At 37.4% G+C, this 26,084-nt stretch overlaps 2 protein-coding genes across 5 annotated transcripts in view; both read left to right on the forward strand.

Moving 5' to 3' along the window:
* The window catches only part of LOC106167937 (uncharacterized), a 48,759-nt gene extending 34,337 nt beyond the window's left edge, over positions 1–14,422 (forward strand). For all 4 annotated transcript variants that reach the window (XM_087007998.1, XM_087007997.1, XM_087008000.1 and 1 more), the window contains 23 exons: positions 328–513; positions 850–1,143; positions 1,599–1,748; positions 2,048–2,245; positions 2,518–2,805; positions 2,995–3,144; positions 3,462–3,587; positions 3,830–4,123; positions 4,480–4,629; positions 5,031–5,138; positions 5,472–5,906; positions 6,264–6,410; positions 6,643–6,827; positions 7,186–7,462; positions 7,722–7,808; positions 7,925–8,224; positions 8,574–8,723; positions 8,929–9,067; positions 10,503–10,639; positions 10,964–11,118; positions 11,590–11,704; positions 12,048–12,234; positions 12,588–14,422. In XM_087007998.1, coding sequence (XP_086864124.1) covers positions 328–513; positions 850–1,143; positions 1,599–1,748; positions 2,048–2,245; positions 2,518–2,805; positions 2,995–3,144; positions 3,462–3,587; positions 3,830–4,123; positions 4,480–4,629; positions 5,031–5,138; positions 5,472–5,906; positions 6,264–6,410; positions 6,643–6,827; positions 7,186–7,462; positions 7,722–7,808; positions 7,925–8,224; positions 8,574–8,723; positions 8,929–9,067; positions 10,503–10,639; positions 10,964–11,118; positions 11,590–11,704; positions 12,048–12,234; positions 12,588–13,131 — 4,802 coding nt within the window. In that variant the 3' untranslated portion in view covers positions 13,132–14,422. The remainder of the gene's footprint in view (positions 1–327; positions 514–849; positions 1,144–1,598; positions 1,749–2,047; positions 2,246–2,517; positions 2,806–2,994; positions 3,145–3,461; positions 3,588–3,829; positions 4,124–4,479; positions 4,630–5,030; positions 5,139–5,471; positions 5,907–6,263; positions 6,411–6,642; positions 6,828–7,185; positions 7,463–7,721; positions 7,809–7,924; positions 8,225–8,573; positions 8,724–8,928; positions 9,068–10,502; positions 10,640–10,963; positions 11,119–11,589; positions 11,705–12,047; positions 12,235–12,587) is intronic.
* Positions 14,423–14,563: 141 nt separating this feature from the next.
* On the forward strand, positions 14,564–23,141 carry LOC147763160 (uncharacterized). The gene is made up of 5 exons (XM_087008764.1): positions 14,564–16,122; positions 16,954–17,385; positions 18,496–18,568; positions 20,125–20,738; positions 22,097–23,141. The coding sequence occupies exons 1-5, from the start codon at positions 15,494–15,496 to the stop codon at positions 22,533–22,535; spliced, it is 2,187 nt and encodes a 728-aa protein (XP_086864890.1). The 5' UTR covers positions 14,564–15,493; the 3' UTR covers positions 22,536–23,141.
* The last annotated feature ends 2,943 nt before the right edge of the window (positions 23,142–26,084 follow it).

Consider the following 26,084-nt stretch of genomic DNA (forward strand, 5'->3'; position numbering starts at 1 on the left):
ATACACCGTGTTTAAATACGCCTATTTATTGTAGCATGCAATTGCATAATACGTGCAGCAGAAGAAATGGTATATTTTACTAATGGATGACACCTAACCCAAACAGACAGTATTAATTCTTAATGCTTTGTAAATTACCCCTGAAGATATCTAAAAGTTCAAGATTTCATTCAATTCTCATATTCAGGTTTATCAAGTGAACTAGATACATAAAGGTAAAATTATTATTTTATTTGATTGATTTTTTAGAAGGAATACAAAATGGTAAATGTCACCCTCCACATTTAATGTTCACATGGCATTGCATGGTTTCCATCATTTCTTTAGCTGCTGTACCACTATGTGACGTAAAGAGGTGTTCCTGTTTGACCTACATGTCTCTAACACTGGAGACTGAAAAACCGACAATCTTTGACGTCACCGATAAAGTAGTACATGTTGACATACAGCTGATTTCAAAGAAAAAACCTGAACCACTAAAAGAAAGAATAGTTTATGTAGAACCAAAAATCAGTAAGTATAGCTATTTATTCTAATTGCTTGGGGATTTTGTATCGTCTATTTCGTGGAAAGTCTTATATGATTATAAAAAGGACATTGTTTGGAAGATTTACATTTAGAAACAAAGGGATAATATAAAAAACCCACAAAATTTGGACACCTTTTTTCAACTAAAGATTTATATCATATCGCTCGACCTATAGTCAAAATAACTATTAGCAAAAACATTTTACTATAAATCAGACTATATATAAGAGAATTGACTAAAACCATACGTTGTTATTTTGCTTCATAACTCTCACCAGAAAATACAACTTCAACGAAAACACATTTTTCTTCAAAACCCAGAAAAATTCCGCTGCATGTACACAAGGTACGTGGACGATTACAAGTTCCTTGTCAATCAGCCATCCCTCCAGCACCAATGGGTCATTTTTGGCGTCCGCGCCGCCGAAAACGCCCGTGTCTGCCTGACCTCTGTTTATGGCGATGCGAAGCAGAAATGTTACGAAATCATCCTGGGAGGAGAGGGTAACACCAAGACTGAAATCCGGGAATCTGGGAAGACACAAAAGGAGGTGATGACCAAAAGTATTTTGTCCAAGGATATCTTCAAGACATATTGGATTTCCTGGGAAAACGGTACGCAGCAACCAATACGGTTTTAACTACGATAACTGAGCTGTCACTAGTGTCAAGGTCGATGTGAGAAGGTCGAACCTTACTGATGCTCGTTTTAATAATAAAATTCAGTATAAAATTCAATTTTCTCATTATCTGAAAGTACAACTACTTGAATCAAAGCATTCACTTTAAAACAGTATAATCTTCAATACCAGGAAAATAGAATTCTGTGATATATATATATATATATATATATATATATATATATATATATATATATATATATATATATATAATTTATCATAATTTTGGCAAAGATGTAGTTGATGTTACAGAAAGGAACGATCGAGATCATGATATTGTTAAACAGATGATCAAGCTCATGTTGTAAAGTGACTCAAAATAATTATCCATGTAAACTTATATAAATCTACACAAAAAGCAGCATTCATGTTTTTTTCTTGTTTACACAGATACTATCCAGGTAGGAGAAGGTGATACGGGCACTCAGGAGTCCATCCTTGAGTGGAAGATACCCGCAGATAAACGCCATACTGTGAAACACGTAGCACTAGCGTCTGGGGGTGACAGTAAGGCAGAATGGAAGATTCCAGAATTTACAGGTAATGCCTACAAACTTTTTCCATGAGGAATCACATCTGTAGTTTGCAAAAATATGCAATAATTCTGTATGGATTTTAGAAGGAGAAATTAAGATTAGGGTTTTAAAATATTATCGGGTTTTTCAGCTGTATACAGTTGTATTATTAGATTCGCTTAAAAGAAAGCCGTTAGGTACTATATGTATCATTATTACCTACGCGTTCATTTTTCTATTTTTGATCACGAATCTGTGGCAAAATATTGCAAGAAGCTTTTTTTATTTTCTTATTTTTATTTTTATCTTATTCTTTTTTTGCAGAGGAATCCGTTAGCCACGTGAAGCCACAAACACTTGCCCAGACATCTCTTGTGACATTCCAAACTCTGCAACTTGAAGAGGACAAAATCCCGGCTCAAGAGGTTGCAGAACATATCTCTATTCAAGAAATTCACTTGACTCAAAGGGAGAAAGTTGAAAAACAGCTCAATGAAGTTGCTAAAGTAGAACCAAAAATCGGTAAGTTTTTTTTAAAAATTACATTGGTAGGATATTGGTGATCTTGTTTCTTTGTCATAAAATTACTTTTTTTGTAACGATTTGTTTCTTATTAAATATTTGTTGTCACACACTTTTAATTCAACCTTTTTTCATGCACAGTATAAATATACACACGATGTGCAAACTATACTTACTTGGGATAAAAAAAAGACCATTTGGTGGTAAACCCTCAAGCTAAAAGCACAGTAATTTATTGCCAAATGTTACATTCCACTACGGTACTATTTCAGAATCCTACAGCGTGGTAACAACCCTCCCGGTCGATGACTACCGCACCATCCCAGGGTGCCAAAACGTAGAATGGATGGTCTTTGGTGTCCGGGCGAAGGACAACGCCAGGGTTTGCCTGACCTCCGTCCACGGTGACACGAAACAGAAGTCCTACGAAGTTGTCATTGGTAGCCACAGTAACAGTAAAACTGAGATCCAAGAGTCCGGAGAGACAGTTGTGGAGGCGCCCACTGAGGCTATATTGTCCCAAGACTTAATGAAGCCATTCTGGATGAGTTGGGATGATGGTATGTCCTTCTATGAAACAGTGTTTATCGCAGCTCTTGTCATGTATGAACATAGAAACGTCTCGTTGAGAATAAAGCTCTGAAGTAAATTAGAATATATTCAATTGTTACTCTGTCGAGATTTATGAGAATTATGCCGCCATCACAATTTAAAAGTGAACTTATATACGGGACTACTTTTTCTCGTAGCCAAAATTAAAGTCGGTGAAGGTGTTACAAAGGACGAACAGACTGTTTTGGAATGGGAGATTCCAGAGAGCAAGCTCCAGTCGGTAGATGAAGTGTCCGTGTTTGTAGACAGTGAGGAAGGCGGGGAGTGGATGGTACCCATGTTTGCAGGTTGGTACACTAGGAAACAAAATTATGCGCGTCCATGAAAAGGAGTGACGGACTCTTTGCCATTCATTCGGAATGGTTCTGTGTAGTGCCATTTTTGTAAAATATCACATAAAATGAGAAAATAGTATGGTGGCAGTTTGAATATCCTGCGCATTTGAATGACATTTTTTAAATTTTGGTCAAGAAGGTGTCGTCAAACTAGGATGTTTTTTGTCATGGCGCCTTCGTCCTTCTATTTTCTTTTTCAGATATTTGTTAAAACATAAAAAACTGCCATTTTCACTAGTCATATTTAAATATTTTCATTGAAATTGCAGTTGAGCAAGAGTTGGTCACCCCAGCTGTAACAACTAGTGAAGTGGAGGAGACCAGCGTGCAGCTGGCAGAGCAGACGATTGAACAAAAAGAGCAGACGACAGTGACCGTAACTGAACCGCGTATAGGTAAAAATATAGAATGGTAACACGTACATGTTATAGCTTAATGGACGCAATTTAAGAGAAATCTCACGAATTTCAGTTGGAGCCATGCAGTTTTGTACATAGGATCAGGAATTTTCGTCGTGCATTTATCCAAAAAAAGGGAGTGTACGGAATGAAATCAAACCTCCACATCATACTAACTGCTTACACGTAATGACAGATGGGCCTGTGATACGTTTACTTTTTCTCTAATTTATTTTTAGAAACATTTGTCACCATGCGAACTCATAAAGCAGACGACTACCAGTTCATTGAAGGGTACCCCACAGAGACATTTCAATCAATCGTATTTGGCATCCGTGCAGCGGGCAACGCCAGGGTGGCCCTGACGTCAAAGACGGGCGACGTCCAACACGGTGTATATGAAGTAGTTATAGGTGGCGCTGACAACACCAAGTCAGAAATAAGAGAAGGCGGAGAAACGCAGCAGACGGTGGAAACTGAGAACATTCTCTCCAAAGACATGTTTAAACCTTACTGGATCAGTTGGGATGAAGGTAGTGACCTTTACCTTTAAAAAATTCAAGAAATTGTTTAATTTGAATTTTTATTTATTTGTACAAACAAACGTCTATGTGTTATGCTAAAGAAAATGAGAATAGCACAACTATTTGCCACACGCCTCCAATTCTAATGAACCGTTATGTGAAAACAGTCATCCTAGATTCCGAGTAGTGTCATGTCATATAAAACATACTTATGTGCATCACCCTCTGATTGCTCACACACACAACACACACACACACACACACACACACACACACAAGAAAATAAGAAAAAAAATGAGAAAAAAAACTGATAAAGTTAGTAACGACGTCTGTAATTAAAAGCTTGAATCTCTAATCATTTTCAGCAAAAATTCAGATGGGGCAAGGTCAAGAGGTCAAGAAGGACGTGGTGGTAGAGTGGGCTATACCCGAGGACAAAATACACCCAGTCAATGCGGTTGCAGTTGCTGTGGATGATAAGGATGGAGGGTCTTGGAGACTGCCTGATTTTGCAGGTAAATATTACGTGCGTGGGTTGTATCATTGATTCCTAAACGGCTTTGATCCATGATATACCTTGTCGTGTGATTGAACAAAATGCACAGAATTACCATGCTACAAATGTGTTAAATTCAGTGATGAAATTATTAAATTTGGTGTTTTTCCCTTTAGTATACCAAATGCATCCCTAGTTTGACTTAACCCACTCCTTTGCATTACATGAACGCTAATAGACAATGCTTTCCATCCCGTACCATAGTAATGGTGCCAGAATCGGGAAAATCAGTTGATTGAAGAAAAATTAATTAATAAATAGACCTCTTTACCTATGCAATCAAGTACAAATACCTGCTTGGATGATTTAAGCACTGAATACCCATGATTTGCGCACTTCCTCGTTGTGAATTTGTTTTAGAACCAAAAGAAACGCCGGAAAAAGAGACCGAAGTAGTGACCTACGACGAGTCAGTGCGATTTAAAGAGGCGCTGAATTTCATGATAAACAATAAAGAACCCAAGCCAGGTAACATGTTAAGCATGTTCAAGAGTATTTGTCAATAGCTTTTCCATATATATCAAAAATTGTAAAGACAGCCGTTCAGGTACAACAATCACATTTTAAAGTAATATTAGTATTGTTTGTGTAAACGAGAGACATGTTTTCAAATTTATACATATACGCTAGATCAATTAATTGGCTACATACTGGTGTATAGATTTACAGATTTTTCTCGTTTTAGCTCAAGAGCTTTATTCCATTTTGCAATTTCTTCAAATTCATTTTTATTAATTTTTCATGTCATTAGTGATCAGCGAGATAACGGTATATTCATAGATCAGTTTTTAACATTTTCAGAAAATGTGGAGACATTCGTCACAAACCCGGACGATGATTACTATTTCTTCGAGGAAACTACAGTTGTGGAAAAGAAGTGGGTAATCTTCAACGTTAAATCAAAAGGGGAACTCCATGTTGTCTTATCGTCTGTATCTGGTCTCGATAAAAACAGAAAATATGAAATTATTCTGGGCTGCGACGCAAACAACAAGTCCAAAATACTCGAAAATGGAGAAGTGAAAGTGGTGACTGATACGCATGATATAATATCAGACACTGAATATCATGTTTTCTGGATAACTTGGACGGACCAAAAACTTCGTGTTGGTAGAGGGAAGTTTGAGGGATTTGATCTGCTGATGGAGTTACCAATACCAGATGAAAATTACGAAATCATCTCCGCGGCCGTGCTTAGTACTGATACGGCTGAATGGCAGGTGCTCAAAGTGACCGGTGAGTGTTACTGCACTAAGCTATCTCTGACAGTATCTCTCTCTCCTCTTGTATATGAAGGAAATATCACGCAGCTGGTGAAATGCATTTTATATAGTGTTTTGTGTGGTTTAATGAATTTCCTCTAGGGACCCGATAGTTTATTATTGCTTGGTGTAACATATAACTGGGTAAATGTAACAGAAATTTTAAGTTGGTTAAAATTAAACGGCAGTAAAGTTGATGAGGGGCGTTTGCAAAATATTCTCTTCAACTGTCACACGATCATTTTCTTTTTAAATAACGATGTTTTATTAAGCTTTAATACCCAGTATTCCAATTAAAAGGAGAATGTTGACAAAATTGATATTATTTAAGGTGATGTGACCGACTCCACTGAAACCACTACTGTTGAGCAGACGACAGACGAACAGCGATACCATATAACACCTGAAGGATTAAAGGTTCCCATAGAAACAAGCAGAAAAGTGTCGGAGTCAGGAGAAGAGGAAAAGCCATACTTTGGTAAGAAAATAACACGTCCATAATACCAGTACCAACTTGTCAATAACGTCATAGACGGAATTCAAAAAAGACACAAAAATATATATGTATGTGTGTGTTTGTGTGTGTGTGTGTTTGTGTCGTTTTTAAAAATAGTTATAAAATTCGTATCGACAGATAGTCACAGAAATAGAGCTTGACCATTTCGCGTTGCAGTTTAGGATTTTGTAAATGCGTGAAAATTTTTTTTTAGAAACTATCATCTCCGCCAAATCCGAGCCAGATGGCGAATATGAGACTTTCGAGGAATGGACAGAGACATTTGAGGAGTGGACAGAGTGGACGGTGTTCAGAGTCAAGACTGACCAAGAAGCCAAAGTGGCCCTGTCAGGGAGTTCAGAAACTGGGGGCAGTGAACTGAGGAAGGATGCATATGAGGTTTGTGTCAGTGTGATTCAGGTGCTTCATTTTCTTTCTCACGTAGACTTGGATATACAAAATACTCGGTGAATTCAGATTTGATGTTTGATGAACAACCATAATGAGAAACAGTCTGAATTTTTATCCATATCTCCACTGTTTTAATAAGTATTTCATTAGAAATTCTACTGACTTCTGTTTATAGATGAGTTACTATTTCTTGCAACAAAACATCTGGATAAATATTTTTGTGGAGTTTGTTTAAAACAATTAAAAAAAAGAGCCTAACAGTAATATTCAAATACACACTGTTAGTTTTGAACTACCCTTCTTTGAGGAAATATGCACTTCTAATGTAGCCCTTTGTACTTACCAGATCATTCTTGGAGCTGACAACAACAAAAAGACTTACATCAAGCAAAACGACCGTATTGAAGCAGAAGTTTCCAGTAAGGGGATCCTCAGCTCTGACAACTTCAGAACATTTTGGTTGTCTTGGGAGGACGCGAAAGTGCAGATCGGGAGAGGGTACAAGAAGGGCAATGATAAGATCCTGGAATGGGAGCCGCCGAAGGAAAGCTGGCAAAAGATTACGAACTTGGGCGTCAGTTCGGGTGTGACAGCGGCAGAGTGGGAGTTCCTCAAGTATAAAGGTATGGCCATAAAACTGATTAAGTAGACCAAGGGCTTTTAGATATAACATCGAAAGTGCATAATAGGAAAATAATGTTTTCTGCTGTGGAATATCGTTGATTATCACTTGTACTATCACAGAATTGATGCACATCCTGTTGTGGACGGAGTCTTCTGAATTAACATATACCCAAAGTGTGTAACTCTGAAAACCAGCAATCCAACTGATAGCTACAGTATGTGCAAGAAAGTATTTTGCTATTTCTGTATTTCTTAAAGGTTGGAGGCAGACCGCTGGAGATGAGTACCTGTTTGATCAAGATTATCCTAGTGAATCAGAAAGTGAGGGTGGCCTAGACCTGATAGGTGAGTGGCAGTTACTCTTAGCTTAATAGATTTTTATTTAAAGTTTCAAACGAAAACAAGAAATTTGTCAGTTTATGTCTGTTTTCTTTTCATGGCAAACTTACTTTCTATTTCAGAAAACTTCATCACCGTCCTCACTCCTGCGGTTTACGATTATCAGTACCTACCAGAAGTACCGGTGACAGATAAAACATGGATTACATTCCGGCTGAGGGCAGGGTGCAACGGAAATATAGCCCTGTCTTCAATATACGGGGAAACCGACAGCAAAACGTACGAAATTCAGCTTGGAGGTAGGGACAACAACCGGTCGATGATTCGACATGGCGGGCATGGTGCTATTTATGCTGAAACTTATACCAGAGGAGTGTTAAATCCCCAGGAATTCCGACCATTTTGGATCAGTTGGGATGGAGGTATGTATGATAAAGCTCATGTTGTCCTCTTTTTGATTTTGTACAAAATGAATGAGATAGATAGATGGATGGATATATAAGATTTAAAATAAAATTTCGAATGCTTCTTTTGGATATAACGTTTTGACAAAGTAATTAATTTGTGAAGCGAATGTCCCCACTTAAAATATCTGTTTTGATATTACAGCGATATAAACCAAGGCTTTGATGAGGGCCCCTTAAATACAGCTCCTCTATCAAAGAGAAAATCATTTTACCAAGGAAAGTTGTCTAGGCAAATTTTACAGATTTAGTTATTGCATTATTATACTAACATTTTATACATCTAATATTTTAAATTGTTTTACAGGCAAAATAAGAGTAGGCAGAGGAAACAAGAAGTATAAGCGATCTTTCTTAGAATGGACCATACCGGAAGAGAAGATGCACTCTGTCAATTGCCTTGCGGTAGCGACAGGAGAGGGATCCGATGGGCAATGGGAATTTGTAGAATATATAGGTAATTCCATCACATCCATAAAAAGACATGTAACAGGACTTCTTCTTGTATATTTTTATTGTGTATTTAAGATATTGAAGCAGTAAAATTTAAAGCTTACTTCAATCGCAGCAGAGAGAAGACAGGTATTTTTAGCAAGGTGTTACAGCGTACATTTTTGTGTTTTTAGCTATTTAAACTATATAAGTATGAATTTACTTTGTAGATCCAAATAAAGAAGAAACGAAAGAAGACCGCATGAAGCAGGCCCGAGTTAGCCTCTTGTGGATGTCTAAAAAACAAAGAATGTTAAATATATTGGAGGATGCCTATCCGAATCCTTTGGATACAAAGGACCTCTTGAGGTAAAAGCGATTATGTTTCTGTACATTGTATTTTGATACTTCAATGAGTATATACCGTGCACGTCGGTTTCATTTGAACATATTAAATTTGATTTTAGTTTGACTTTAACATGATTTTGAACTGGGCTTGCAGACTACTAGGAATTAACCTCTTTAACCATTTTTGAAAGGTCCATGAGCATAATTGGCTTTTAAGTTTTTAACTTAGAGATCTATACATATTAAATAATATGTATTTTAAGTTTGCTTCGTTGTTGTTAAAATAAAAAAAAACAACGCATTTAATATTTATTATTCTGTAAAAACACCACTGCCCACTTTTAAAGACATTGCCAGGAATACCATGTTATTGCATTGCATGCGTAGTCATTTATTTGTGCTTACTATTCTTTTACATGTGCCAGTATTTTATGTACCAACAGTGCGTCTTATGATAAATATCGGTAGGTTAAGGACACTGTGGGATTGACATACCTTCACTTCCTGCAATATTGGCCTCGTTCTTTCTGGGTCATCCAATGGTACCGTTATAATATAATTTCGCAAACGAGGCGTGTAGTTGGAGACCAATTAACCCACTTGTCACAGATGGTATCTTCCACTGTGAAGAGCCAATGCATCTCTATCCTTATTTATAATTGAAAGATCTAGTTTGTTGCCCTCATCTATATAGAATCAGGGTAGGCTAGGATTTTTACCTAGTGGTGTGTGTGTCAGTTGCTCACCTGTTTGAAGGGTTCCTTTATTGTTTTGATTTTTTCTGATAGAATGACCACCCCGTCTTCAAGAAGTGAATTGTGGAATTGATGAGTTTTTCTCTTGATAATGGCAGAGTTTGCATTTTGATTATTTTCTTGTTATATTTCCTCTGCAAGTTCTTCTGTTTTTATCACTCTTTGTGGGTTGAATCTGACGAAAGTGTTTTGCAATACGATATATACAAATCCAATATATGTTCAGTTTTCTCTTGCATATGTTCAAGTTGCAAAGACTTTATTCCTATTCCAACACCTACAGATGCTCCACACCATAGATTAAAAACATACCTACTTTAAAATCTTTTATGACATTAAAACATGATTAGAAATTCATTTACCTTATCGAACTGGTAGCATTACAGAATTAGACCAATAGACATAGAATGCAAAAAAGACTTATTGACATTTATAGGCCTATGTAGTTATTAAAATATTATTTTTAAAGTATTAAAATATACTAAAACATCATGTATGTGATAACTTTGTTCCACTTGATATATATATATATATATATATATATATATATATATATATATATATATATATATCATAAAGCCATAAGTCTACAGCATGGTAAGACTACTCTGGTGTACAAATCAAACTGAGAAGAACGGGATGTTGCATGTTCGAAATTGGTTCGCTTTTTTTTTCAGTTTTTATTTAATTCATTTGTTTAGGTTAATGAAAACGAAACCCACGGACATGATGATGTCCGTGGTGATGCTGAAGGAAATGGAGGACAGGGGACTCATAAAGGAAGTAGAAAAGGGGAAATGGATGCGCGCGCATATAATCCTGGCTGCCCCTTCACATGGTATGGAAAATGAAGATCTTTAACTGAATGCTTATGTCATTAGCATTGCTTTAAAACAAAATAAAATTTGCGCTCGAAATGATTTGCGCTCACATTGACAACACGTAGTGCATATGTGATTGTTTTTTTATTTGTTGTGTACTATGCAAAATGAAAGATGTATCTGTGAGAATTTGTTTGCATTTTAGCCACATTAGAAATTATCTTCCGATGCATTGAAAATCAACATTAGGTCGCAGTGGCCATATAAAGTGGTATTTGAAACAGGGATTATTAATCTACTTTTGTATATGCTGTTATATGTAATGTAATGAAATGTTCCAGATGTCCATGTCGTGAGAGAGATGCCTGCCATACAGTCCCAGGCGCAGCCAACCATCGCCATTATCACCACTCTATACTATGAGAAAGTGGCCGTAGACACTATGATTGATAACAAGGTCACCTTTTTGAAGTACACCACTGATGGTGATTCACAGGTAAAGTTTTTTAAACTGTTATTCAACAGAAAGATGGGGAAACGCGAAACCTGTTTTTAGTATTGGAACTACCTGTACGCATGGTTAGGCCTACTAATCACAAAATGGGAAGTTTTCAGATGAATAATTTCTTTGGTCAACAGCTAAGATAAAAGCTAATGCTCTCTATAAGGAAGCTGTTTGTTAACCTGACATCTTAATACACCTGAGTACAAGAGAACAAATAAAGTTCTGATTTGAGATTTTGATTTAAGAAAATGCCACATTTAGTGTGCGAGTGAAGTTCCAGCATAGAATTATAATTACAGAAAATTAATGTGCATTTTTATTAGAAATAGAGCATGGCACTCCACTGAATTTTAAAACCTGTTTACTTGAATAATATCAATTCGGTTTAAACCTACTGCAGTTGACGAGGGCATTGAGATGAATTGGTGAGTTAATGGATACATATTCCTTTTGTACGCTCAGGTCTTCACCTTTGGTAACATCGGCAGGCACCGGGTGGTTTCCACCAAATTTCCCAGTGCCTCCAGCGTGCCATTAGAGGAAGGAAGGATAGAAAAGGCATCTCAGGAACTTTTAGGTACACACCAGTTTTAGTATACACCGATGCCTTTCTCAGTAATAATCTTGACGTGATTATCTGCACTGCATTAAAATGCTGTGTTTGGTCAGCCCTTTCATGAAAAATTAAATTCCAAACATACCAGTGACCAATAACGTATTACAGCCTAGGGGAAATCAAATTATCAAATCGATTTTGATATAAATTTTAAAAATGCAGAATTTTTTAATACTTATCACACGATTTAGTAGGCAAAAAAACATGTTCAGTGGTTTTGTATCCTGGAGTACTAAAATGATTAAAACAATGATTAAAAACTGATATTATTATTGTTATTATTTTAATTATTTTCATTTTAAAGAACTATTTAGAAGAATAGCCAACGTGATCATAGTTGGTGTGGCAGGAGGCGTTCCTCACTATTCGGACTTTGACAAACACGTCCGCCGCGGTGACATTGTCGTTGGGTTTGCCAGGGAATCTCAAGGCCACGTTTATATACACTGTGATAAGTTAGAAACGGCTTCTGAAGATGGAAGTAAACTCCGGTAAGTGGCTTTTAATGATGCATTTGGCCGCCGATTGTGTGTGTAATGTGCATGAATCAGTGACACCTTTTTTTGTCCAGTAGAGAGCGAAATGATGAAATCCCAGGTCGCACATGGAAGCAATATCGATTTTCTGCTTATTCTTTTCAGTGTATGCATTAACATTCATAATGTTTAGCCTTACATCGTCAAATCACACAGTGAAAAAGGACTAGCTCATCGACTATAAAAATGTATCATCATCAAACATTACTGATATGTTCTAGCGAATTGTCAAATTTCAATATACCTGTATTGAAAACCGAATAGGTTTTATCTATTTAAAACTCTAAAGCTTTTTCTTCATTTTACAGTTTCATCACACGTTCTTGGGGTAGCCGTGACTACTCCATGAAGTCCGTTGTCAAACGCCTTAAATCAATGGCAGAGCATCTTTCAGCACGTGAAAGGCCTTGGGAAGAACACATTTTTGCGGGACAGGAAACCCTCCACAGTGAAGACTCTGCTTTCCAAAGACCTTCAGTCAAATCTGATCGCCTCTTTTACAAAATGGAAGATGGCGAAGTGGTACGGGTTCAACACCCTAAACCCCCGAGAGCTTTTGAGAGTTTGTACCCGGAAAATGTACCAACCGTGCGTTTCGGAACGATTGCCTCAGGTCGCCCAATCATACGTCACCAAGACTTCCGCAGCCAATTTGCGGCAGTGTCGGGTGCTTTGGCTTTCAGCTCAAATTATTCTGAATTGGTTGAGACTTTGGCGAAGAGAGGAAAGGACAATTTCCTCGTTATACAAGGAATATGTGATTACGAAAGCGGGGAGAAGAAAGGGTGGCGACCATATTCAGCTTTGTGTGCCGCTGCTTTTGCCAAGACTGTGATTAACCAGCTTTATTAATTGCAAGTGTAATGTGGACGGGTTTGTTGTTTATCAGTTATAGCGTAAGTGAAGGTATCATGTAAGAAAATTTTCATTTAGAGCAGTGTCTTTCATAAGTATATCACAGTAAAATCAGCAGTTTATGGTTTGTCATTTAATGCACAAAACATAACCAGTCGTCCTAGCTCATATATGAACTTGAGCATGAGATTTCATTTTAACTCTGTGCCATCTTGCGCAATAATATTCATTTCAATTTTTTTATAATTGATCACTCTTTTACCAAGTTGTAGATTGGTAATTTTTATTATCTAAGATAATGAAATGCCTAATGTTTTTTGTTGGCTTATGATGTTTACACAGACTATATAACTCGAACAGATTATATGTTAAGTAGTGGTTTGAAAAACCCTGCGTGCTACAAAGTCTTACGGTGGATAGTTGTGATTTTTTTCAATGCTGTAAAGCACATCGCTACCAGTGATTACTGCAGAACGTTTGTACTACTTTTTAACAGGGACACCTGTGTAATTATAGACTAAGCGTATGATAATTATACTAGGCGTTAAACTAATGATCATTATGCACTCACACATGAGTCTACGTTTACTTCGTGGTTTGTCATGCCAGAATTTACAAATCTAAAGGTATAGGGATGGTTCTTGTAAATTTGTCGTTCTAAATGTCATTCCCGCCTTTAAAAGATTGATATGGTGGAATGTGTATCTTTTCATCCTTACATATTTTAACGCCATATGCACCGAAAATGTTTCCATTCCCCTGTGATGTTTCTTAAGAGTGTTTTCTCGTTATACATTGTGTATATAATTTCCATCTAACTTTTGCTATTTTGCACCTCTAAATAATTTAGGTTTTCACTGATGATATTAGACAGGTGGCTTTTACATTATTCATGATCTTTGAATGCTTGATGTTTTTATATTATTAGTTGGTATTTTTATATCTCATTTCATATATTGACGTTTATCTGGTTTATCTATAACAAGACGTGTTTGACGAAATCAGTTAATTAACTGAGTATTTAGCATTTTATATGTCTATATTCACGCCAGTAATAATTACCAAGTATGTCTTAATTATGTTTTAACTAGAAAAGAACTTTTCCGTACGGCATCACCATTTTTTGTTAGCTGATGACATTCTAAGAAGCTACAAAAATCTTGTTTTTATATTAAAAAGGGATAAATAGCGTACATCTGTATATTGTTAAATGATTGAGGTTTAAGTGAAGGGGCATTTAATGTTGACTCGCTTTGCAATTTAAAAATAAATGTCTAAAAGACTTGTTGATATGCCTTGCTGGGTTCTTTACATACACTTATTGATACTTAGTGACACATATAGACTAATTATATCCAATCCAAAATACGATTGAGTGAAATGATTGCTCCAGTATTAGCTAATGAGAAATTGGTTTTTTGAAACTGGATATAGATATCGTAGAACTTCGAACTAAATTCTGTTTCTATTTTTGTCATAATAATATGTCAAAAAAGGGGGCATTAAAAACATATTCCTGTAGGAGAGGGAAAGTCTGTTACGTCAGTCTCCTTTTGTTCATTCACATTAAAGGTGCATGTGCTCCCACTGAAACTATCAAACTAGGTGGGTCGGTCCAACTCCATGGGGGGCTAAGTGCTCAAAAAAGTTAACCACCCTTAACTGCTTGAGGCGTGTCGTTCAGTTCATCTGATTGTATTCAGCGTGAGTCCTCAGAGTTTGATCGATTCACCTAACACAATGGTTTCATGGGGAAGGCACCCTAAGACTGTAGACACCGGTGGGGTATTGGCTTTTAAGAATTACCTTGCATGTGGACCGAAACCGCCGACTGATCTAGAGATGCAAAGACAAAATACGTTTGTTGCGATATTTTAGTGACATCATGTCATATCAGGCTGCATGGTTATTCAGATTAGGTTATTTGCAGTGACAATCACTCAGGTAGCTAAAAAGACAATGGAAGATGGCGACAGACAAGGAGAAAACAACGTCCGATTAAAAATACTTTTGCATACACAACTGGCCTGTGTTCCGCACGATCTGCGGCACATTTTCAGAAAGAATGAGCCGTTGTGAAAGGAATGGTAGTTCTAGGAAAGTCCGGGGACCATATAATAAGTACAGATTGATGTTAAAGCCCCTTTATTCTGCATGGCGTCATCACGTTTTTCTTAACTTTAATGTAAGTAACTTTGTATGCGTTTCCTATTTGCACACCAAACTAATCTCGGGTTAAAGATTGGGAATAATTTGATATTTGTGTTGTTTGAATTACATGTCAAACTACATATACATATAATTGTATTCTTAGTATCTTATACTTTATATTGCAACGGGCATATGACTGCGGTACAACATGAGCTCATTAGAAGACGTATACCAGCATAAATATGAGATAAAAACAAGGTCAGCAAAACTGAGGGTTCAAGGTATCTGCACAATGGATGTTTTGAGTCTTCGCTTATCTCCAAAGATTGGTGGTGCGATGAAAATAATTATATTGATTGTTGGGGCACTACTAGTCATTTCTTTCGTATTGTTTACAGATATTACAAGGATCGTAAAGAAATGGCAGTTAGGGGTGCCGACTGTTGACCCTTCAGCTAGGCACTGCGAGGAACCCGGCGTTCTTCGAGGTGATGGCAAACTGACAAGTGTAGACATGATCGAGGACCTGGGATCAAAGAGAATGAAAGCAACAGACCCGAGATTATTGAAGCTCCTCCGCGAAAAATGGCTTCTTGCACCCTCCAACCGTCCATATCACTTGGCTGAACCACAAAAAATACATACGTCTCAAGTTGGGCAATCGCAGGCAATTGATAAGCTACTAAAGCAGAGAAAGAACGGTTTCTTTGTCGAGGCGGGAGCCGCAGATGGCGAACTTTTATCTAACTCCTTGTTTTTTGAGAGATTTCGTAACTGGACGGGAGTACTTGTAGAAGCAGACCCATGGACCTTTGATAAGATGACAAAAAAACACAGGTAGGTGTTTTTTCTTTCGAAATCATAGTTTCCAACTACCAAAAATCTGTCACACAAACCCGCTTCTGTGTGCTAGGTTATTTATAAGCCTAACCTGTAAGTCTCGATTTCTGAATAATATATAATATGTAATGCACTGTATGGCACAGGCGCGGTTTCTCACTGATTCCCCTTTGACGGATCGCGATTGTTTAAGGACAGTTGCTAATCCATCATACTGTTTTTCTAAGCTAGTAAAAATACAGAAGGGAGGGTTATATAATAGTGTCATTTTTTATCGAAAGCAAATTTGTCTTTCAAAAAGAAATCTGCAATTCATCCGAATTAAAAGTAGTTCGGCTAGTCAGAAAATTTGATTTTCTCTTTGCTCGAAAGGAGAAACTGGCCTAGTAAGGAAGGCGTTGCTGATGTGACCACCCTAAATCTGAATTCAAATTTAGTCTGTATAAACTTTGCTTGTCTGATCTCGGGGTTTGATTCAGGTCAAACACTGAGTTGCAGGGGACATTGGGAACTGCATTCTCTACTTTGGATTAACACATTACCTCTTCTAAGTATAATGCAAATATTGACATTGTTCATTTCGGGAGAATGTAAGGTTCATTGATCTACATAATTATATCTCGGGACAAATAGTAGGTATGGATTATGACAGTTCATATTTGTTTTATTATATATCGGAAATTTTGTCTCCACTGGCCCCACATCTATCTTTAATTTCCAAATGGTCCCTGCTTCCCTCATGTGCAGTAACAATTTTTTCTTTAGTTTTACATTAATTTATTGTAATTGTTTATTCTTGACAATTTTGATCTTTTATTTTTAATTCAGGAAATCAAATATAATTAACGCTTGCCTGTCTCCGAAACCGCACCCAGTGCGAATGGAATTTAACTATGCGAATTTTTTGGGTGGCATCAGTGAACTGGACCGCAAATTTCCAAGAGGAAAAGGCAAAGGACTAGCACAATGTTTCCCAATACACTCCATCCTGGCCGCACTGGGCGTCAGCCACGTGGACTACTTCTCCCTGGACGTCGAGGGGGCCGAGGTGGAGATTCTCAAGACATTCCCTTGGAAAGAAATCATAGTGGACGTGTGGACGGTGGAGTTCGGGGTCCTCAATGCGAGGGGAGGAACGGAGGAGGTCCGGCGCATGAGAGAAATCAGGAAGATCTTTCAGAATACAGAGCTGTACCAAGAGATAGATGCTCCTGGATTAAATTTTGATTTTCTATTTGCTCGAAAAGAGATACTGGCCTAGTAAGGAAGGCGTTGCTGATATAGCCATCCTCAAACCTGAATTCAAATTTGGTCTGTATAAACTTTGTTTGTCTGATCTTGGGGTTTGACTTCATGTCGAGTTCAAGTCAAATCCCGAGTTTCAGGGACTACTGGGAAATGCCTCCTCTACTTTGGATTATCATACATACATTTTCTCAAGTTATCATCATCATTATACCAAAAGTCCAAAACCACTGCATAGGGAACCTGAAATATCCAAAATAACAGCAAATTACCATGGAAATTTACACTCTTGCATATCAAAGGTCATTGTTCTTGGTTCTTACCACTATTTCAAATTAATAACACACTACATTCGTTTGTGTGCATCCATATTCTGTTTGAAATGATGATCATTCCATTTGTTAAATCCAAAGGGTATCCAACAGTATTCAGACAAATATTACTAAATGGGGTTATAAATCATTTATTTATTGCAATTATCAGATATGATTTGGTTTCTTGTAATACGTTGACTTTCACTTCTAAATGAATTCCACTTTAAAATGCAACTTCGAATTGAATGTATTTCAAACGGTAATTTTTAACAAGAAAAGTAGCTATCTATTCTACTTGAAAGGGATAACAATTGTTCGTTTTGGGCAAAAAATTATTTTTCTGGAACTTGCGACGTTTTTTTTTACTTACCAATGGTTTATGAATCTGTCACGACATTCAAAGTTGGTCCATATGTTTTTTTAACTTTGGTTTTTGTAATAATCTCTTTAGAGATAATCAACAATAATCTCTTATTACAGAGGAATAGCTATCTGTGAGGATCCACGTGGTCTGATGACAAGCCAAATTCCAAAATAATTGTAAAAACCGCTGTTTTGGTGGTAAAATGAAATTTATTATATTTCTGTTGGTTGTTTACAATGTATTTTTTGGTAAATGTGAACCTCATATGCACAGTTGCTATCCCTTTAAAATCTCTTCAATCAGAAGCGATTATAATTGTGACATCATGTTTGACTGTTCACTGCCGTCCAATGGCCCTTTATTTTTTTTGCATTGACGCATATAGATTACCAAATATGGAATCATAATTCTTTATTCTTTGTATCGTAAGGCATTTTAATTTCCAAGTACCTTTATCAAACGCATTTGGATAGAAGCAACCGTCTGCGAACACAGTTCAACCTCTTGCTGCACTTACTGGGTATTTGGTGTGTATTTCTACTGTGGAATGCTGCAGACCAACAAAGTCTACCCCCACCTGAATGGGTGCAAATGGATGAGAAATATATCACATTTACACATGCAGGGCATATTATGGCTCTCCATCTATAAAACTTTATCATTATAAATGAAATCTGGGCTCCGTAATTCGCAAGTTATGGAATCGAGACTCTTGCGCTCGGTCGCAATTCGCGATGCTTTCGAGTTACGGAGCCCTAAGTGCCAACGTGCTGAAAAAAAAAAAAAAAAAAAAAGCTCCAGGTGTGTTTATTTATTTATTAAAACCAATCATATTCACGATTAATTTCATCTGGTTAATGGATTTTATAACATTTAATGACAATTAATCCGGAAATAAAAGCCAAAGAAAACTTTTTCTTCTTTCTTTAAAGGCTAAAAGGAACTCCCATGTCATTCTCCCATTCTTCATGTTGTTCTGCAATTTACAATAATACTGCAAACGGAGGCAGGGTATTGGCTTTTAAGAATTGTGGACCAAACCTCAGCCTGCTTTAGAGAAGCAGTTGCAAAATGCGTTTGTTGCGATATTTGAGTGGCGCCATGTCATGTCAGGCTGCATTATTATTCAGATTAGTTTTAGAGACCATCACTCAGGCAGCTAGGAAGGCAAAGGCAGATGGCGACCGACGATAAGAAAACAACGTTCGACTAAGCACTTTTGCGGGAACAACCGGCCCGTGTTCCGCACGCTTTGCAGTACATTTCCAGGAGTGAGCCGATGTGCAAGGAATGGTAGTCCTAGGAAAGTACGAGGTCCCATATAATTAGCACAGGTTAGGGTTAGTTGGAGCTTTGGGGTTAATAAATGGGACAAATGTCACCTGGACCAAGTAATGGGCACTGGACTACGGTTCCTAGCGGACAAAAATTCCTGTCGCACCGTATTTCGTCTAGTGGACTACATTGCAAATTTGATAAGGTTTAAATAAGTGAAAAATAAAACATTAACGTACGACATCACGTTTTCATCCCACGGTTTCTTCAAGTTTAATGTAATTGAGTATATATATATATTTCTTATTTGAACAATAAACTAATCTTGGATTGAAAATTGGGAATAACATGATATACGTGTGCTTAAAATTATATGTTTGTCATTACGCTTTTCCAGTCAAAAGAAAATGTCATGCAGTAGCTGTTTTATTGCCATGCAAATGTATAATTTCACATATATATATATATATTTGTATTCTAACACTTATATTTTATTTTCCAACAGACTTACAGGTATGCCCTGTTTTCTGAACGTATTCCCTTTTTCAGTTCAAATGAATATGACAGTTTTTCATTCAAAACAATTAAATTCTACGTCATACACCTCTCAACACTAAATATGTGGTAATAGATAACATACGCCATACGTAACAAATATAAATAACCGTCTCAAACATTACATTCAAAGTATAAAAAAGGGAAATAACAGCATTAACGTCAGCTCATAATTTATTAGCAGGAAAAAAGAAATGTTTTTCTATGCGATCCAAGTCATATACCGGCATTATATTGGATTGAAAGCAAATACGTGTCAGATCAGCAAAAGTGACGGATCGAATTATCTGCACAATGTATGTTTTAAGATGTGTATATGAACTACCGTCAAAGATTGGTGGTGCTTTGAAAATAAGTACACTGATTATTGGGGCACTACTAGTCATTTCTTTGTTATTGTTTCCGGATATCACACGGATCGTTGAGGAAACCAAACCAAAGAAATGGCAGTTCGGGGTGCCGACTGTTGACCCTCAAGCTAGGCATGGCGAGGAACCCGGCGTTCGTCGAGGTGATGGCCAACTGACAAGTGTAGACATGATCGAGGACCTGGGATCAAAGAGAATGAATGCAACAGACCCGAGATTATTGAAGCTCCTCCGCGAAAAATGGCTTCTTGCACCCTCCAGCCGTCCATATCACTTAGATAAACCACAAAAAATACACACTTCTCAGGTTGGGCAATCACAGGCAATTGATAAGCTACTGAAACAGAGAAAAAACGGTTTCTTTGTCGAGGCGGGAGCCGGGGATGGTGAACTTATATCTAACTCCTTGTTTTTTGAGAGATTTCGGAACTGGACGGGAGTACTCGTAGAAGCAAACCCATGGGCCTTTGATAAGATGACCAAAAAACACAGGTAAGTGGGTTTTCTTTCGAGACTACACTGTTTACAACTACCAAACATCTGTCTCAAAAGCCTACTTATGTAATAAAAAGTCTTGATTTCTGAATAATATAATATATAATCTACCAGAGCCATAGCTAGCAATTACCAAGATATTATTCTGAACCCTTCAACTCTCGGATAGTATTTGCCTTGAGTGCATCGAACACACTTTCGCTGGCGATATTTATATCAGGTAAAAAATCTACCTGTGTGTTATTTTCAAAGAGCATCTCCAACAGAACTGGGGAACTAGATTAAATCTGGACATTGGCTTAGGAGCCAGAGAAACAAAAGAACACTTTTTCTGCAAAGCTTCAAAGAATTTTGACACGGACTTGATCCTCAGCATCCTCAGTCGACCTGTTCTTACGATATGCAAATTGAAAAGGGTCGAAGGACGTCGGTAATTTTGATTTCACATGTTGCAGAATTTCTTAAGCACCTTCATAACAAGTGGAAACTAAGTTAATCTGCCCTTCATCTGTTGCCTGTGTCTACATTTCGCTGTACCTGGGAAATTTGAAAATCCGTGTGTACAATTTTAAAAGGTCTGGTTACGCCCCTGATGTGAGTAGACGATCATTAACATACCCAGCGTAACCACTGAAGCACCCCAACACCAATTGTTTTTAATATGCGGCTCCTATATAAGTGACAAGGATACATATTACCAAGTGTTTGACATAGGAGGGTGTCTTGACCCGCTGAATTGCCAGAAGGTTGGTTTAACATAAAACAACAGGGAAATCATGTCTCCCACTTAACCGTCAGAAGACGCCTGCACAATCGCCGTTATTTTGGCAGGCTTTCTGTTAGGAGACCAGTGATCATAAGGAACCATCTACGTCGAGTCAGATGGTATATAGGAACTCTGGCGTGGACACCAGTCAATCACTGGACATTGATACTGTTCTCAGATGAAAACAGATTTAGCGTTGTCAGAATGTATGGAAGCATAGTGTTTGGAGATCAGCTGGTAAGAAGTATATTCCCAATGTTCTGCCTCTGGTCGACAGGACGCACCCATCATGTATAGGGTATAGGCATGTATAGGTGTGTTGGCTACTATGGTGTAGGCGAGCTGGCACTGGTCAACGTGGATTTTTTCTCAGGACAAATAATATGACATAAAAATAGTTTATATTTGTTTTTTTGTTATTATTATTATTTAAAATATATCGGACATTTTGTCCCCACTGGCCAAGCATCCACAATCAATTTCCAAATGGTTCCTGCTTCTTTTATGTGCAATAACAAAGTTATTTTATCTTTAGTTTGACATCAAGTTATTCTTATTGTTTATTTTAGATATTTTATTTTTAAAACAGGAAATCCAATGTCATCAACGCTTGCCTGTCTCCGATACCGTACCCAGTCCGAATAGAATTTAACTATGCCGATTATTTTGGTGGCATCAGTGATATGGGCCAAAAGTTTCCACGCAGAGGAAAAGGCAAAGGACTAGCACAATGTTTCCCAATACACTCCATCCTGGCCGCACTGGGCGTCAACCACGTGGACTACTTCTCCCTGGACGTCGAGGGGGCCGAGGTGGAGATTCTCAAGACATTCCCTTGGAAAGATATCATGGTGGACGTGTGGACTGTAGAGTATGGGGTCTTCTATGCTATGGGAGGAAAGGAGGAGGCCCGGCGAATGTCTGAAATCAGGAAGATCTTTCAAAACACAGGGGTGTACCAAGAGATCAATGCTCCTGGATTAAAATTTGATTTTCTGTTTGTTCGAAAGGAGATACTGGCATTGTAAAGAAGGGATTGCTGACTTGACCATCCCCAAAGCTGAACTCAAACATCTCCTATATAAACTTTGGTTGTCTGATCACTTAATGACGAGTTCAAGTCAAACTCCGAGATTCAGGGGACGTTGGGAACTTCCTTCTCTACTTTTGATTATCATACATGCACTTTTACAAGTTATCATTGTCAGTAACGCACCAAACGTCCAAAACCTTTGCATGGGAAACCTGAAATATCCAAAATGGAAGTAAATTAAGACTCGTGCATATAAAATGGCCTTGTTCTTGATTCGTACCACTGTGTCAGACTAATAAAGCACTACAATTATTAATGTGCACACATCTGCTGTTTGTAATGATAATTATTCCATTACTTAAACCCAAAAAAGTCTCCATCAGTACAAAGACATATATTGATGAATGGGATTATAAAATATTTATTGATTTCACTTTTCAGAGACGATTTGGCTCTTTTTTAATACGTTGTCTTACAATGCATATAAAATTCCACTTTCAAATGCAACTTCAGAGTGAATGTTGTTCAAATGGTAATTTTGATAAATAATAGTAAATATATATTCTACTTGAAAGGGATAACAACAGTTCGTTTTGGCAAAAAAAAAAAAAGGTTTCCTGGGGTACGACGACGATTTCCCAATACTTACGAAAAGTTGCTGAATCCTTTCCGACATCCAAAATCAGTCCATGTTTTTTTTCTTAAAAAGTTTTTTTCAATAACCTCTTAAGAGATTATCACAGAGGTAAAGCTGCCTACGCAGGTCTACGTGGTCAGATGGCAAACGCAGATTCCAGAATGATTGTGATAGCCGCTGTTTTGGTGGTTAAACGGAATGCATTACATTTCTACCATATACACTCTTGCCCAAAATGGTTGGTACACGGAAATTTTGGGAGGCATATCGCCCTGTTTCTTTCATTATTATTAATATTATCAAATTAATACTGTTTAAATTGTTAAATATGAGAAGCTGGAGGATTGGTAAAGTCAAGGAGAAACAAGCAATGCAAATGTGAAAAAAGTGTTAATTTATAGCTATGAGCTATGAGAGTGCGTAGGCTCCCTGGGGAGAGGCTGTTAAATGAAAATATCCAGGAAACAATGGCTGGAGGAGGTGGTTCTGTACATGTGTGGGGTGCCATTTGCAGCAACGGTATTTGCCCATTGCTTCCTCTGGATGAAAACCTTAACGCTGCCAGATGCAGAGACAATCTCCAGAAGAACCTGGAGCTGTTCAAAAGAGGAATATACAGAGACAATTTTAGATTGCAACATGACAATCCAACTCCCCACACAGCCCGCTTAATTGCAGACTATATCCGAAAAAACAACATTCAGCCGATGCCACAGCCAGCAAGAAGCCCAGATGCAAACCCAATTGAGCACATGTGGGACGAACTTGGTCGTGCCATTTAGAGGAGAAACCTTCCCCCTACAAATCTAGATGAACTGCGAAATGCCCTTCAAGATGAATGAACCAGAATTCCTCTCCAAAGAGCTGTAACTCTAGTTCACAGTATGCCACGCCGTCTGGTGCCATTGTCCAAGCTCGGGGTGGGCATACCCGCTATTTAGATCAATAATGAACTCTGAAGATGTTTCTTGACAATTTCCCCAAATTTCATATTAATTGTCAATCACAGTATAATTTTATGTTTAATTTTTCACTTGGTACTGTTATGCAAAAAAAGTACCCTTTTTGGGGGCATGAGAAAAAATACCCTAAATAAATTTACGCTTTTTTCACATTGGCATTGTTTGTTTCTCCTTGACTTTACCAATTCTCCAGCTTCACATATTTATCAATGTAAACAGTATTAATTTGATAATATCAATAATAATGAAAGAAACAGGGCGATATGCCTCCCAAAATTTCCGTGTACCAACCATTTTGGGCAAGAGTGTATCTATTGGGAAATATTTATCTCATATGCACAGTTGTTATTCCTTTGAAATCCCTTATACCAGAAGATATTTTGATTGTGACATCATGTTTGACTGGACACTGCAGTCCATCAATGTCCCTAAATATGTTTGCATTGTCGCATATATATACATGTATTCCAAATATGGAGTCTTATTTCTTTATTCTTTGTATCATATGGCATTTTTTTATTTCTAAGTGGCTTCAATCAGATTATTTGATTGTTCAAAGATGACCATTTAACGTATTTGGAAAGAAGTTACCTTCTGCAAACACAGTTCAACCTGTTGCAACACTTACCGGGTACAGAGATAGCATTTACACATGCAGGTCATATTATGCCTCTCCGTCCACGACACTATATCACTATAAATGAAGTGTAAAAAAAAAATAAAAATAAAAATAAAAAAAAACGGACTGGGAGAGGCCACGATAGGGGGTCCAAAGTGATAAGCTGCTTGAAAATCAACCGAGAATAATTCATTGAGTAGATCTTTTGGAGATTCCAAATGAAGTGGAAAAAGCTTATATTGGCGGAATCTGATTGCATCTTCTACAATCTAACCTTAATGCCTATGCTAAACTTTAGGTTTGCTATTTTTGCTATTATTCAACTTCTTTTCGAAAACGAATTTTTAAGATGAATGTTTGAGCTCCATTTGGCACACCTTGGTCATTATATACCTCTATGCAGAATTCTATGTCCGTGTTTTCCCACAACATACGTGTCTAAAGTTCAAATATTTCATATATGGGATTTTAAAGTATTTTAATACCAAACTTGTCTTACAAAGCGCTCTTAAAAATGACAGAGAATTTTGATTCAAAACGGATTTTCCCACCAAAGGGGCGTTTCTTTAACCCCCCTTTCCTACAGGACTGCATATTGATCGGTATTGTGCTTTAACGATAATAAAATCACAAGCCGAATAACATCTAGTTAATGGATTTTTACCAATTTTCATTTAAATGACAATTAACTCTGAAAACCAAAGCAAACTTTTGCTTCCAACCTTAAAGACCCAGTGGAACCCTCATATCGGTCTTCTTTTCTTCGTGTTGTTCTGCAATTCACAAGATTGCAAACGGAGGCTGGATATTGACTTTTAAGAATTACCTCGCACATAGACCGAACCTGAGCCTGCTTTAGAGAAGCAATTGCAAAATGCATTTGTTGCGATATATGAGTGGCGCCGTGTCATGTCAAGCTGCATTGGTATTCAGATGAGTTTTTAGTGACAATCACCCAGGCAGCTAGGAAGGCAAGGGTAGATGGCTGCAAACTAGGAGAAAACAACATCCGACTATATATTAAGCACTTTTTTGAAGGAACAACCGGCCTGTGTTCCGCATGCTTTGCAGCACATTTCCAAAAGAAGGAGTGAGCCGATATGAAAGGGATGGTAGTCGTAGGAAAGTCCGAGGTCCCATATGATTAGTACTGGTTAGGGTTTAGTCGGAGCAGTTTGCTTAGTACTGGTATATGGGCTGAATACAGCCTGTACCAAGTAATGGGGACCGGATTATGGTTCCTAGAGGACAACCATTCCCGTCACACCGGTATATCATCTAGTGGGATATATTGCAAACTTGATTAGATTGAAATATGGAAAAAAA

Source organism: Lingula anatina, chromosome 3 (genome assembly GCF_051362555.1).
Source record: "Lingula anatina isolate TDL-2025a chromosome 3, LinAna3.0, whole genome shotgun sequence".
NCBI lineage: Eukaryota > Metazoa > Brachiopoda > Lingulata > Lingulida > Lingulidae > Lingula > Lingula anatina.